General features: G+C 41.7%; 1 protein-coding gene across 7 annotated transcripts in view; it reads left to right on the top strand.

Moving 5' to 3' along the window:
• Positions 1-12438, top strand: part of Bbs9 (Bardet-Biedl syndrome 9) — a 408032-nt gene extending 395594 nt beyond the window's left edge. For 6 of the 7 annotated variants that reach the window (XM_027411687.2, XM_027411681.2, XM_027411680.2 and 3 more), the window contains 2 exons: positions 11739-11846; positions 12018-12438. In XM_027411687.2, coding sequence (XP_027267488.1) covers positions 11739-11846; positions 12018-12068 — 159 coding nt within the window. In that variant the 3' untranslated portion in view covers positions 12069-12438. Of the gene's footprint in view, positions 1-11738; positions 11847-12017 lie in introns of those variants that run through there. The other variant, XR_003484647.2, reaches the window with a different exon arrangement.
• Positions 12439-12896: the final 458 nt, after the last annotated feature.

The following is a 12896-nucleotide window of genomic DNA, read 5'->3' on the forward strand; positions in this document are numbered from 1 at the left end:
CCATAGAGGCTGTCAGTCATGCTCCTACATACAGCAGGGCACATAATGTACCAATACAGTGTAGAGATAATTTTGCCAACAATTAATTGGGAGATTTCACTTTATGAAGCCATGTTTACAGACTGACATCTGGAGAAATTCTTAGCCTGGATCCCTTCCAATCTGTAGGATTTATGGACTGTGCTTGCTTTTTTTGTAAATAAGGCTTCTTTTTTCTTCTTCTTGGTACACTCTGTTTACACAATCATCAATGGATGGAAATAGCTGTGTTCCTGCAATTTCTTAATGCTTTCCATCAAGTGGCCTATATTCTAACCAGTGGTCCAGCTACAACACTCGGGCACCTAATGTTATTAAAGTTGTGGAAATATCTTAATGCCAGGAGCACCCTGCTCTCTTAAATCCAGACCCTGACTGGAGCCCTTATACCCCGAGGGACTGAGTGTTCAGCCTTTATGGGGGTTTTAAAACTTGTTGAGACACATGCTAGACCTCTTAAAATGTAGTAGGCTTCCTTTTATTCACACACTTGGTCTCTGCTGTGAGGTGTGAAATGGAAATATTTTTAAGCATTGGGTGCATGCATAGTCTTGAATGTGTTTTAAGTTCTCACTGTGTGGGGGGATCAAAGTTGGTTATTAAGCAGCAGAATGGAGCTGCACACATTCCACAAGGCTTTATATTGGGCACACTCACCAGTGACCTTCATATGCCTCTCTATGGCTAACCATGATTTTCTCCGTTGCGGATGGCTGGGCTATTTCCAATGTGATCAGTGTGGTTTCTACAATTACAGGAAGAAAGAAAAGTTGTAGAATGAGTTCACAGGGAACGGAGAAATAAAATATGTCATGGAATTGGAAACCCAAGACTGACTTGCTGAGTTTTAAAGCTGTACAATGGTGCCAAGTTAATGTTTCCACATTATACACAGTAGTGGGTGAAGTGAAAATGGAGATGAGAGATTGGCATATGTCCTCCAGTAACAGTATTGGTCTTAACAATGTTGCACATGGCTGCAATCCTAGCACCTTGGAGACTGAGGCAGGAGGATTGAGAGTTTGAGGATAGCCTGGGCAACATAGTGAGATCCTATCTCAAAAATAAAAAGCAGGAAGAGTAGAAACAATGTTATATGATAGTAACCCAACTAACCATGCATGGTGGAAATACATGAAGGGAATAACTACATCCCCAAGGACATAGTTTCTAAGGCAAGCTTTGACAAGGTCCGTGCCTTTGATCCTCATTAACCTATCCTGTATGTGAGTGTTTCTGGAAACAGCTTCAGTGAACAGATCTAGAAACCCAAATTCACACAGTGGTGGCTCTCCAAATTGGACTGTGGGGACAGAACACAAATGTACACACACATACATGCATGCATATGTACATAGGCCAAAAACCATCCCAGTAATCAGAGTGTTACCAACTGTAGAAATCTCTTAAGGAAATGTCAAGTCCCAGTGGGGACAGACTGGGCCTACTGATGTGTGATGGAGACTGAAGGAAGAGCATTTGTAGAGGGCAGAGAGAGAACTGTGTCATGTTCTCTCAAGAGCCTTTTCACCCCTTTTTAAGTCCTCGCCCATGTTTGTCCACAATTCTTTCTACTAGCTCTCTATTTGGCTTTAAATTTTCTAGCCACTTATATATTTTGTGTGTTTTAATATCTTGTCATCTGTACCTTCTGAAAGTCATCTCAACTGTCTTAAATGGAATTATATACAGAGAAAAATAAAATGTGTGGCTAATTTTTCTTCCTCTTTAAGCTCTGTCTGCCTCTCTCCCTTGCTATTTTACCAAAATATTTATAAATACTCAACCAAAATTCCTATACCAGCACACAACAGAATATATTCACATATGCATCCATCCCCCTTTGGTTAGAAAAATTATAGTTGATACAACTAGTAAAATGGCAAAGTAGAGAATTATCAGGAAAACCTGTCTATATACAACAGGGTGCCTAATTCCAAGCTCTGTAGTGGCTGGGAAAGCATGTATAGTGCTGAACCCTACTGCTGAGGGAAGAACGCAGGTGAAATTGATGTGCAAACTCAGTTACAGTCCTTTTTTCTCGACATGTTCATGATTGTAAAATTTGTTCTCAGCATACGCTTTTCTTTGATTAAGTTAAAGTTAGTGCTCCCCCAGTACTTTGCAGCTTTGCTTGTCATAGCCAAATGACAGTGTCAGTCTTGCTGAAGCTTGGGGTCATTTTTAACAATAGTGAGTGTTCCACTGAGAAGACAGGTCAGTAGGTAGGAATACACTGAACAGAGGGACGAATCGCATCTGGGTTGGAAGAGGTCGGTTAGACCAGGGTATTGCAAGATTTTGTGTTATCCATAGCTGCGCATAATTGAAATGTTTTTGCTTGTTTCTTTGTGAAATTTTCCATTTCGTGTTTTTAGATTGCGGTTGATCTTGTACAACTAAGACAATTTAACATGTAACCATGGCTGGAGTTACTACTGTCCATGGGTGCATATGTATAAACGTGTAGAAAGAGAGGAGAGGAAGATGGAGAGAGGAAGGGAGAGAGGAAATGGGAAGGAAAGAGGGAGGAGTAAGTCAGGGAAAGAAAAACAATTGTTTTTTTTTATTTTCAGATTTTATTCTTGGTAGATGCAAAACAGTCATATACATGTATGGAATACAATCTTTCATATTTACCATATGGAGTAATTAAATAGCTGCCCCCCAAAGGTGGATCTCAAAACATTTAATTTGCATATCAATAAAAATAATAAAAATTTAAATACCCACATAGAATTTTATGACTGGACTGTAGGAAAGTCAATATTATGCTAATAAACTAAAGGGACAAAATTAGATTTTATGTGAATTTCTATGCCAATGCATTATGTACTTGTATAGTCTCTATTGTGTTCTGTTGTCCATATATTTATATGAGTTCTTAATATGTTAATGAAAATTAAGTAAAATGTAGGAACATAACACAATGAGATTTAAACAATCTTACAAATTAACTATACATTATTAAAATCTATAGAAAGCTAGAGGATCAATTTTTTAAGTGGATGTACTTACAGGGAGGCACTTGGTATTTAAGGGTGTGTGTGTGTTTTCTTTTTTTTTTTTTTTAGAAAGACACCCATTCCCCACACTTCACATGAAATTATAAAACTTTGAAGTAAAGTTCAAATGTTAACCTCAAAAAACAAATCCAAACTTGCTTTGTCAAGTGAATCTTAATGAAAAGAAAAGTGTCCCTGAAATACATTTTTGAGGTTTCTGCTATTTTAACTCTTAGCAGCAATTCAGGATGTAGAAACTGGACTTTACCTACCAGGTGGAGAGCAGAGCCTGTGGCCATGTGGGATTCTCTCTGATTAGCTAGTTTCTTGAAAGTTCTTAAACACACAAGAAAGAAGAAATGATTTTCAACTCACACTCTGATGGAGAAGTCTTTAAGTATACCCAGGAACAAGTTGCCATCCTTACACTTTTCTTTATAGTTACTTAGGACAGACAAATGCAGGTGCATCCAGCCCTGGGAAAGAGATGTCCCTTCCAAAGCTCTGGTGACATCGGCCACACTGAGCTTCTTTCTTGGTATCTCCTAGGTGAAATTGCTTGAACTTCAAACCAAAGTCCTTTGACTCCACAGAAGCATGCCAAGAAAATTAATAAAAAGATAGAAAGCACCATGTACTGAAGAGATTGCTAAGTATACATGGCCACAGGGAGTGCTCTCAGTCTCCCGGGATGGCGACCTGTCCCAGGTCCTGCAGGTCCACCACAATAATGAGGACTTAGGTGCTGCACCTCAAGAACTGTGCTCTGCCTCCCTCCCCTTCTGTGGCCTCTCCCTTCACTGCCTATTTGGTTTCACTTTTAAAAGCAGATGAAGCAGCCTTTACTATAGTGAGTTTACAAATGAACTCCCCCTTAGTATTCCCACTCTCTCATCATAAGGGAAACCCCAGACAAATACCAGCAGAAAGGCAGATAGGCTGGGCCATCAGGACTCCCTGGAAGTGGAATCAGATATTAGAAGTAGATGGATGAAGGAGAAAGACAGACAGCAGGTTGGGTACGCATGCAATGGGGAAGCCACTTGCCCAGGTCACCACACAACAATATAAGTGACCAGTAGACCTCAAAACCACAAGGTCATCAAAACAATGAAAACCTGGAAGACTGTCACAACTAAGGGGAGATAAGAAGACAGAACCTATAGCAGAAAATGGACATTATATATAAATGAAGGAAATCTTTAAGAGGCATTGACTTTTGTCAGTGGGTAGATACCAGCATTAGCTCACTGATGTAAAACCACACCACACTGATGAGAGATGTGGGGAGATTGCAAAGGATATGTGAGCGTCAGTACAACCTACTGAATGTATGTAGGTAAAACTGTAAAAAGCAAAGTCTATTAAGAGAGCAGAAGTTTGTGGCTATGTAAGTGAGCATTTTTTTCCCAGAAGAGCAATGATTCTTTGAAACTGCTGTAGTAACTAGAAGATATGCTGGAGGTGGTGCTGTAAGATATCTGGCAGTATCGTGAATGCCTCTAGCAAGCCTGGGAATGGCAAACTATTGCCTGTGGGCCAAACCTGGGCCGCCACCTGCTTTAGGAAATAAAGCTTTGTTGGAACACAGCCAGCACATGGTCACATGTACACATGGAACTTGGCTGCTTTGTTACAACAGTGGCAGCACAAAACAGATGGTCTGTAGAGGCTAAACAATATTTGCTATCTGGCCAAGCTCCTGGTTTAGACTGAGTGCAAAGTAAAAAGTGAGCCAGGCTAGTTGGGCCACCAGGATTCACTTGGGGTGGAATCAGGTGTTAGGAGGAGATGGATCAGGAGGAGGGGGGTGGCAGGTGGGGCTTGAGTCAGGAGAGCTGCCAGCTGCCTGGATCTCTGAAGTTTGCAGAGACTGCTATTTTCTGTGGAGCTGTGTCTTAGCTACAGGCTCTGTTGGTGTGTGTGAAATTCATTGTGGTAATTTTTTTTTAAGATCTAACAAATAGCTGGGCATTGGTGGCCACACCTTTAATCCCAGCACTCGGGAGGCAGAGGCAGGCGGATCTCTGTGAGTTCGAGGCCAGCCTGGTCTCCAGAGCGAGTACCAGGATAGGCTCCAAAGCTACACAGAGAAACTCTGTCTCGGGAAAAAAAAAAAAAAAATCTAACAAATAAAACTTGCCTGAAGGTCTGAGTGCAAAACTAGCCCCACTAGTTAGCCATAGAACCAGGCAGTGGTGACACACTTTTAATCCCAGCAGCCACACTAGTTAGCCAGTGGTGGTACACACCCTTAATCCCAGCACTCGGGAGACAGAGACAGGCAGATATCTATTAATTCAAGGCCACCCTGAGCCACCATAAAATCGATCCAGTCTAAAAGAGAACCAGCTCACACAAAGGTGATCTCAGCACTTGGGGTCATACACCTTTAATCCCAGCACTAGAGAGGAATATAAGAGGGGAGAAAGGAGCTCAGTGCAGTCTGAGGTTTCATGGACACAGATGCAGTCTGGAGATGAAGTTTGAGGGCAGGATCACCTTTCAGTCTGAGCATCCCTAGAGGTGAGAACTGTCTAGTGGTTGGCTGCTTTGCGTCTCTGATCTTCAGCATTAACCCCAATATCTGACTCTGTGCTTTTATTATTAAGACAAGAGAGAATTCGTGTTACACTCCACCTTTCCAGCTCCCTTCCTAGGTACTTTATCTTGACTTCTAATCCTATTATTTTGTTGTTCTAGCTGTCCTGAAAATAAGTTACCAGAAACAAATACAGTATCTTTGTGCTACTGCATTACCCTACTAAGCTCCGTATCTGCAGATACCCCATTTGTTGCTTAAAACTGGCCTTGAAGATTGTATTGCCTGTTTGTCAGTAAATTCCTCTGTTTATAAATACTGAAGAACACACGCACATGCACACACTGCCATGATGAAGTCTTTCTATCATAGACGTGAGCAGACAAAGGAGTTGCTTCTGCCTGCCCAGCCCATGCCAGCTATCCACAGTCACCATAACACTGCTCACCTTGTATTCTGATGTTGGTTTCCAGTATTCTAGATGTTTGTTTCTGCCCAACTTTCTATCTTAGCCATTAAACACTGCCAACTGTGTGATGGCAACCTGCAGAGAAAGCCTGCTCTCCTTTTGCTACCACCCCACCCCCACCCTGTGTTATTCTCTTGTTGATAACAGGTGTTCTTCTTGGTAAGGAAGAAGTCTGTCCATCTTACAATTTTCCTTTGAATGTAGAAACAGATTTGAGAATCATTTGGAATTCCAGCAAAAATCCTAGTGTTCTTTTCAAATGCTGGGGTAATTCCTGGTTGTTGAGATTTTTTTTGCTGAAATTTTCTACTTAATTTTCTGAGTGGAAGAGGGTTTCTAAGTGCTTGTATTCAAATCTTACCAGTTTGCAAAAAGTCTAAGTGATCAGATACAGGATTTGATGAACAGTTCAGTGTGAATGACATGGTAAAGTTCTTGAGGGACTTGTTTTTCTAACATCATCGGTATAATTTCTAACTTATAAACCTTTTTTTTTCTGAATTGCTTTATGCTGGTTGCTTGCAACTCATAATGCATGTGCCATTTTTTGGCATTTTTATGTACAAGTTTAGGTTTCCAGACTGGAGCAGAAGTTCTTTAAAGCAAATAGCTTAATTGTAATAGAACTCTGTAGTGTAATGGCTACTTAAAGCTTACTCTCTTCTGAAAATGTACGAGGAGTTGTCACTTCCCATGCCAGAGTTCCTCAGTGAGAGTCTGTCTTGTTAAAGATCCCAGTAGAAAGTAAAAGTGGGTCTCCCATAGCTAAGCAAGGAACAATGGAAGCAAAACTTGGATATCTGCGTCGGTGAGGGAGAGATTTTCTGAACACTGTGGCAACTTGGAAGTAGGATGTATGTGAAAAGGGTGTTGATGAAATGGGAGCAGCCTGTGTTGTTGCCAAGAGGAACTAGTTACCGGCTATTAGAGTCTTAGATAACAAAGATTCTGGAGTGTTTGGGAATTCTGTTATTAACAACACCAATTCTAAGCATCCCATAATTACGGTAGACCATGTCTTCTAGCTGTAACTGCTTACAGTGTGGCCAGACTCTATCTTCTCTTGCCTGAAACTGAGAAAAAAAATGTTGAAAATATGTGTAGTAGTTGACAAGGGACTTTGCAAATATTGACTCTCACACCCAAATATAAGAGCTGGCATACTTCTTCCTTTCATTTTCTGCTAATTCCTTTTACACATTTCAAATTGTATTTTTTTTAAAAGTATTTACACCAGAAGTGGTCGCTTAATCCTAAAACTTGAGAGGCAGGGGCAGAAAAGGCAGAGCTCTGAGTTCAAGGATAGCCTAATCTACAAAGCAAGTTCCAGGACAGCAGGGACGACATGGAGAAACTCTGTTTTGAAAAACAAAACAAAACAACAACAACAACAACAACAACAAAACATTTTTAAAAGTCTAGGAAACTTGAAAAGTGTGACTTTCTGAGAAAGGCTGCTGCACTAGAGAGCTGGGCTTCAGGCTGTATAGATTTTCTTATGACCTTTAGCAAATTCCATAATTTCTCAGTTTCACTTAATAAATTAAGATTTTCCAGCAGGGTTGACAGCTTATTACAATGCAATGGCAGGATGCAGAAGATGTCAAAATTGCACCTTCTTAAACAGCAAGATTTAGAAATTTGGTCTTAGCTGTTACTGCCTGTTTGCTTCATCCATCCCACTCAGAGTCTTGTACACAGGGCTCAGAAATAAGGACACTGTCTGCCCAGCCTATAGCACAGTCCAACTCCAGACTCTCTGTGGCAGAGGCTGTCATTCTTGCTGCTCATTCCTCCTGGTATCCTATGCCCTGTCCTCTATGCCGTGGGACCTAGCCCTGGGTGGTAATTGCTTCTGGGCCAGTTACAACTGTGTCTTACCTTCTGATCTTTATCCTACCCCTACCCTGAGTATGGCTCACAGATCTATCACTTCATTCAGTCTGGGTATAGAAAACCAAGGCCCAAAGGAAAATACAGATGAAATATAATGGGGGTCCATCCTGATAAGTCCAAGAAATGGGCACTGAATTTAGGCCATATGAAAATGTCATAAACAGACAATGTATTTAAGAAACCTAATCTCCCGAGACTCAGAGCTCAGCAACATGGTCCTCTAGAGTCTCTCAGGATGATGTGGCTGAGTAGGATCTGAAACTCTCTGCCCCTGTCAGCCATCAAGACTGGATGATTCTATGTATCCCTAATCTAGACAGAGAATAAAACTCAAAATTCTGAGTAGGGTTGGCAAGATGGCTCAGCAAGTGAAGGCCCTTGTTGCCAAGCCTGACAACATGGAATCAATCCTTGGGACCCACATGTTGGAAGGAGAGGACCAACTCATGTGATTTGTAGCCTGACCACCACATGCTACACATGCTAACACACACTGTACCCATCACACACATAAAATACATAGGTTTGTAATTTTTAAAATCTGGATACAATTTCTACCAAATACTCATTGATTTTTACAACATCATAAGCTGATATGTCTTTATTTCTAAGCTCCTTCTGGTTCAACCCCATTCCAAATTTCCTTGAGTTAAGAAAGTAGTGAATGGCCTGAGGAAATTTGAGGGAGAGATGGTGGGAGAGGAAAGGCTGAATTCCTACTGCTGTAGTCACACCGTTAAAGTGAGTGGAGGAAGCTTTTCAGGAAGGTTGTTTGATGATAGAGTGAGTTAGCATATTGTAAGTGCACAGCAGAGTGCCCCTTGCCCCGCAGGTACACAGGACTGTTGCACTCCTATCCTACAGTTCCCTGCCTGGTTTCAGGCCAGGAATACCCAGTTCCTGCTGAATCTGCCAGTTTGTTGGCTCCTGTCACATGGGCTGTTTGTGTTTGCATGATTCCATCCAGCTGGGGGTTTTCTTCCCTTTCTCCTTTTATGGGATGGGCTCTAAGCCAAGGGTACTTCATCTGGCGTCCGTGGGACCCGGGCTTCACTTCCATGGATGAGCTTCAGAGGGTCTGTTAGTTTCAGAGTTTTATGTTTTATTTCTCTCTTTTTAATTGCTTACATATATATATATATATATATATATATATATATATATATATATCATCTCCTAGCAAAATTCTCACCAAATATAATCATCTGTCTTTAGAAGATTTGAGCTTAAATTAGGTATGGGCTGGTTTGGGGATTCTGGATTTTTAACCAGCTCCCAGGTGTTCCTTCTGGTGCTGGTACACTGGCCTCAATTAGACCAGTGACACCAGGAGGGTCGACTTTCTGCATTTACCTTCTTTGGCTCATTTGCTTCATTGATCCTGCCATTTTCCTATAGCAAGTTATCTGGTCCCCAGAACCAGCAACTCCATACTAGAATCCTTATCATGATAGATGTTTCCGTGCCCCAGCAGCTGGATCTCCATCTTGACCTCTGCATGTCTGTCTCCATTACCATGGATAAGAAGTTACATACAACGGTGATTATCATCCCTTTTAGCAGCCAGCCATGGAGCCCCTTATTCTCACAGATGAGTGGCTAGTCTGACTTCAAAATTCCATCTTGAAGATTTGGTGTTTATTATGACATTCAGTATTAGCTAGTTTTATAATAAAATAGAACCCAAGGCAAGAAGGTTGGACTCAACACTTGGTTGAGCAATCTGGTTACATGGAGGTACAAATGGCCCATATTGTTAGAGCAAGTGACTAGTTAGCCTCTGCAGTGTGTCTAGTCAGGAAATTGGAAGTTCTGATGGATCAAGAGGAGATGTACATACTCACTGCCCATTACAGCATCAGGAGGGTAGAGCACTAGATACAGAAGAAATTATGTTGGTTGTTGTTTACCTGTAGTCATTGACTTTCCCTTTTGTGCCCATGTGACAAAGAGCTAGGATACCTGTGAAGTTGTCATGTGTAATCTTGCCTCATAGTGAGTCAGCTGGAAGCCAGGGTGGACAGTAATTCATCCATGGAAATTTGCTTCTCCTGTGCACATAGGAGATACTGCACAATTTCCCACCTACAGGAAGGGGTGGCTCTGCCACACTTCTGAAGTTCGCTTGCATGTGAAGGTAGCTTCATAAGTGCATCATTCTTGGTCCCTTTTTTTCTCTTCCACCTTGTCTGTCCTGGGAATGGAAAGTCAATGATTTGTGAGTCCATAGTGGAAACTGGACCTTCTGCCTCTCTCTATGGGGGCAGTGTTTCTTCAACAAAGACTAAGTGTACCCCTTCTTTGGTCTGCTCTTTCCTGTCATTGTTCGGGGTAGTGCCTCCAAGCCCTGGTCACCATTGCCACCTACCTTGCCTTTCTCCACCTCAGTTAGAAGGGGTGAACAAGGGAAGAAAGAGGCTATTCCATAGACTTCTTCAAAGATCCAAGCCCCTCAAACCTGTGTAGCCTTGGTAATTTACTGTATCTCATGAGGCTTCCATTTTCCTATCTTTAAAGTGAGAATAATATCCGCTCATGGTAAAAGGCACAAAGATTAACTGAGATAGTGTATAGGGAGATTTAAGCACCAGAAAATGCACAATAATAATAGTTCTTGTCATGATTTTACTTTGGAAAGAGACTAAAACTGAGCCTGCTTCTCCTTACAGTGGGGCTTTGCAATTTGCAGACAGAGCTGGGCCAGTTCAGCCCTACCCACTGATGGATAATCCCAATGTTCCCAGGGAAACTCTCGTTTTATGAACTTGGAAACCTTTCTCTCCAGTTTCCCTCTCCAATTTATTTCTCAGTGAAGATGCAGGGGTGTGGGTAGCAAGGTGCATTCCCTTCAGAGATGGAGTTTGCCTGTGCCCCCGCCTCTACAGTTATGTGAAGGTAGCTGTCCACACTCGTTTCTCAAAATGTCATGAGCTTCATAAAACTTCTCACACAGAAAACCAAACTTAAGTGTCAAGGCTTTGGACTGAGTGTGTGAGAGGACTCAGAAGAAAAGAAATCACACTTCGTTAAGGAGAAGAAAGGCTTTGGAAAAAATCTGTACACTACACTGCATGCTAGCCCACTTACAGGAAGCAATAGCAAAATAGAACACACGGCTAAAGGAGTCAGGATGCTCACACTTGGATTTGAGGTTCCCATACAAGATTTTGATGGTTACAGTGAAGTGGTATGTACCCAGGCTTTGAGACACAGCTCATCCTGGAATCATTTTTGTATCTAGATGTTCCACAAGGCAGTCCCTTGGCTTTTCTGTTGCATCCTAAAGCAGAGGTGTCTGTCCTATAAGGCGCAGGGTTCAGGGAGAGAATCAGGTCTAGAGAAGCCCACCATAGTCATAGAACACCAGTAGCCTTCCTCCACACAGGAGGGAATGCTCTTTCTCTTCCAGTATATATTCTGTGTATTTCATAATTTCTGATGGTGTGTCTGGAAGAGAATTTCTGCGGAAAGGTTTTTATGCTGTGGGTGTTGTATTTGATAGAGGTTTTGCCCTTTCTGACCAAACAAGGAAATCTGAAGGATGATGCCTGCATTGTCACTGCTGCCAAGCTCCAAGCACATGACCACATCTTCAATGTCAACAAGGCATTCCCAGGACTTTCAATAAAACAAGACATTTAAGATAATGTTTTTGGTTCTCTCTTGATAATCTTTGTCTGGTCACTTCTTGTTGTTATGTGCGGTGTACTTCTAAGCTGTGGTCACTGTGTGGACAGGCAGATTTCCTTAGCAGCTGCTTAAAATACTGTTTGTGCTTTTCATTTAGGTGGCTGTACTCCAATCCCAGAGTCAGACACAGAGGAAAGATCACCAGAAGAGTCCGCAGAACTGTTTACCAACCACAAGCACCTCATTGCAGAGACCCCCGTGCCTGGTGAGGGAATTAATGCCAGAAGCAGTGACACTCTAGTCTGCTTCTGACTTGTTGGAGTGCATTTTGCAAAACTACTGTTTTCTACCATCTACATCTTGGTGTGGGTGACTGGGCAGTTTTCCTGATTCTGTTGGTATTCAAACCCACCCCCTCTCTCTTTCCTCTTACCAGAAGTTGCAGCCCTCCAAGGAGTTTTGGAATAGTCAGAGTCAAGCTAACTAGATGGAAGGAAGACACCCTTTCTGAGGCCAACCCTGTGTGGACATTGTGCTCCTACCTGGTGCTGTGCCAAGCTCACCCCTGGAGGTGACTTCGTGGAGATGGGGACAGAGCTTTTGATTGTGCTGGGAGAACTTGGAATATCACAGATGGGTCATCTGAAAGACAAGATTTGTCTTTTCTTCCCAGGAAAACTGTTGCTACCCTTAGTCATGAGTGCTTATAGATAGGGGATATAGCAAGATGACAAATATATAATGACTATATAATGCAGGGATCTCGATGTAAAATAATTTGATAGCCCCCTTTTTCACAGATTTCTTATGTAGTAAATGTATCAAGTTTAATAAAGCATCTAACGGTCAAACAATAATGTGGACATAATTTGTAACAAGCCTTGTGCCTATGATATCTCTTGTTTTTTTTTTTTGAGAAACTGAAGAGTTTGCTACTGCACAATAAGACTTGGGTGTGGTTGTTTAATAAGTAAAAGAAGCGCTCAGAACTGTCATTTATTTCCTCTACTGAGCTAACGTGGCAGAGGGTGATTCTCTAGTGGTGTGAATATACTGTAAGGAAGCTGGTGCACTAACTTCCTCTTTGAATCAACCTTGTGAGTGTGCCTTTCACAAATCCAGATGTTAAAGGGAGCCACACTTCATTAGTATTAAAATAGAACATTTTATATAGAAGGAATTATGAGTTTACCTACTTTGACTTTTGCATAAGTAAAGATTCAGATTTGTAATACTGATTAGTTAAACATGCCCATGTGAGTTTCAGGGCATCTCTCAAACAAATCCCAGGGGAAAGTGACTTACACTTTGCTTT

The sequence above is a fragment of the Cricetulus griseus genome, chromosome 4 (assembly GCF_003668045.3).
Source record: "Cricetulus griseus strain 17A/GY chromosome 4, alternate assembly CriGri-PICRH-1.0, whole genome shotgun sequence".
Lineage (NCBI taxonomy): Eukaryota > Metazoa > Chordata > Mammalia > Rodentia > Cricetidae > Cricetulus > Cricetulus griseus.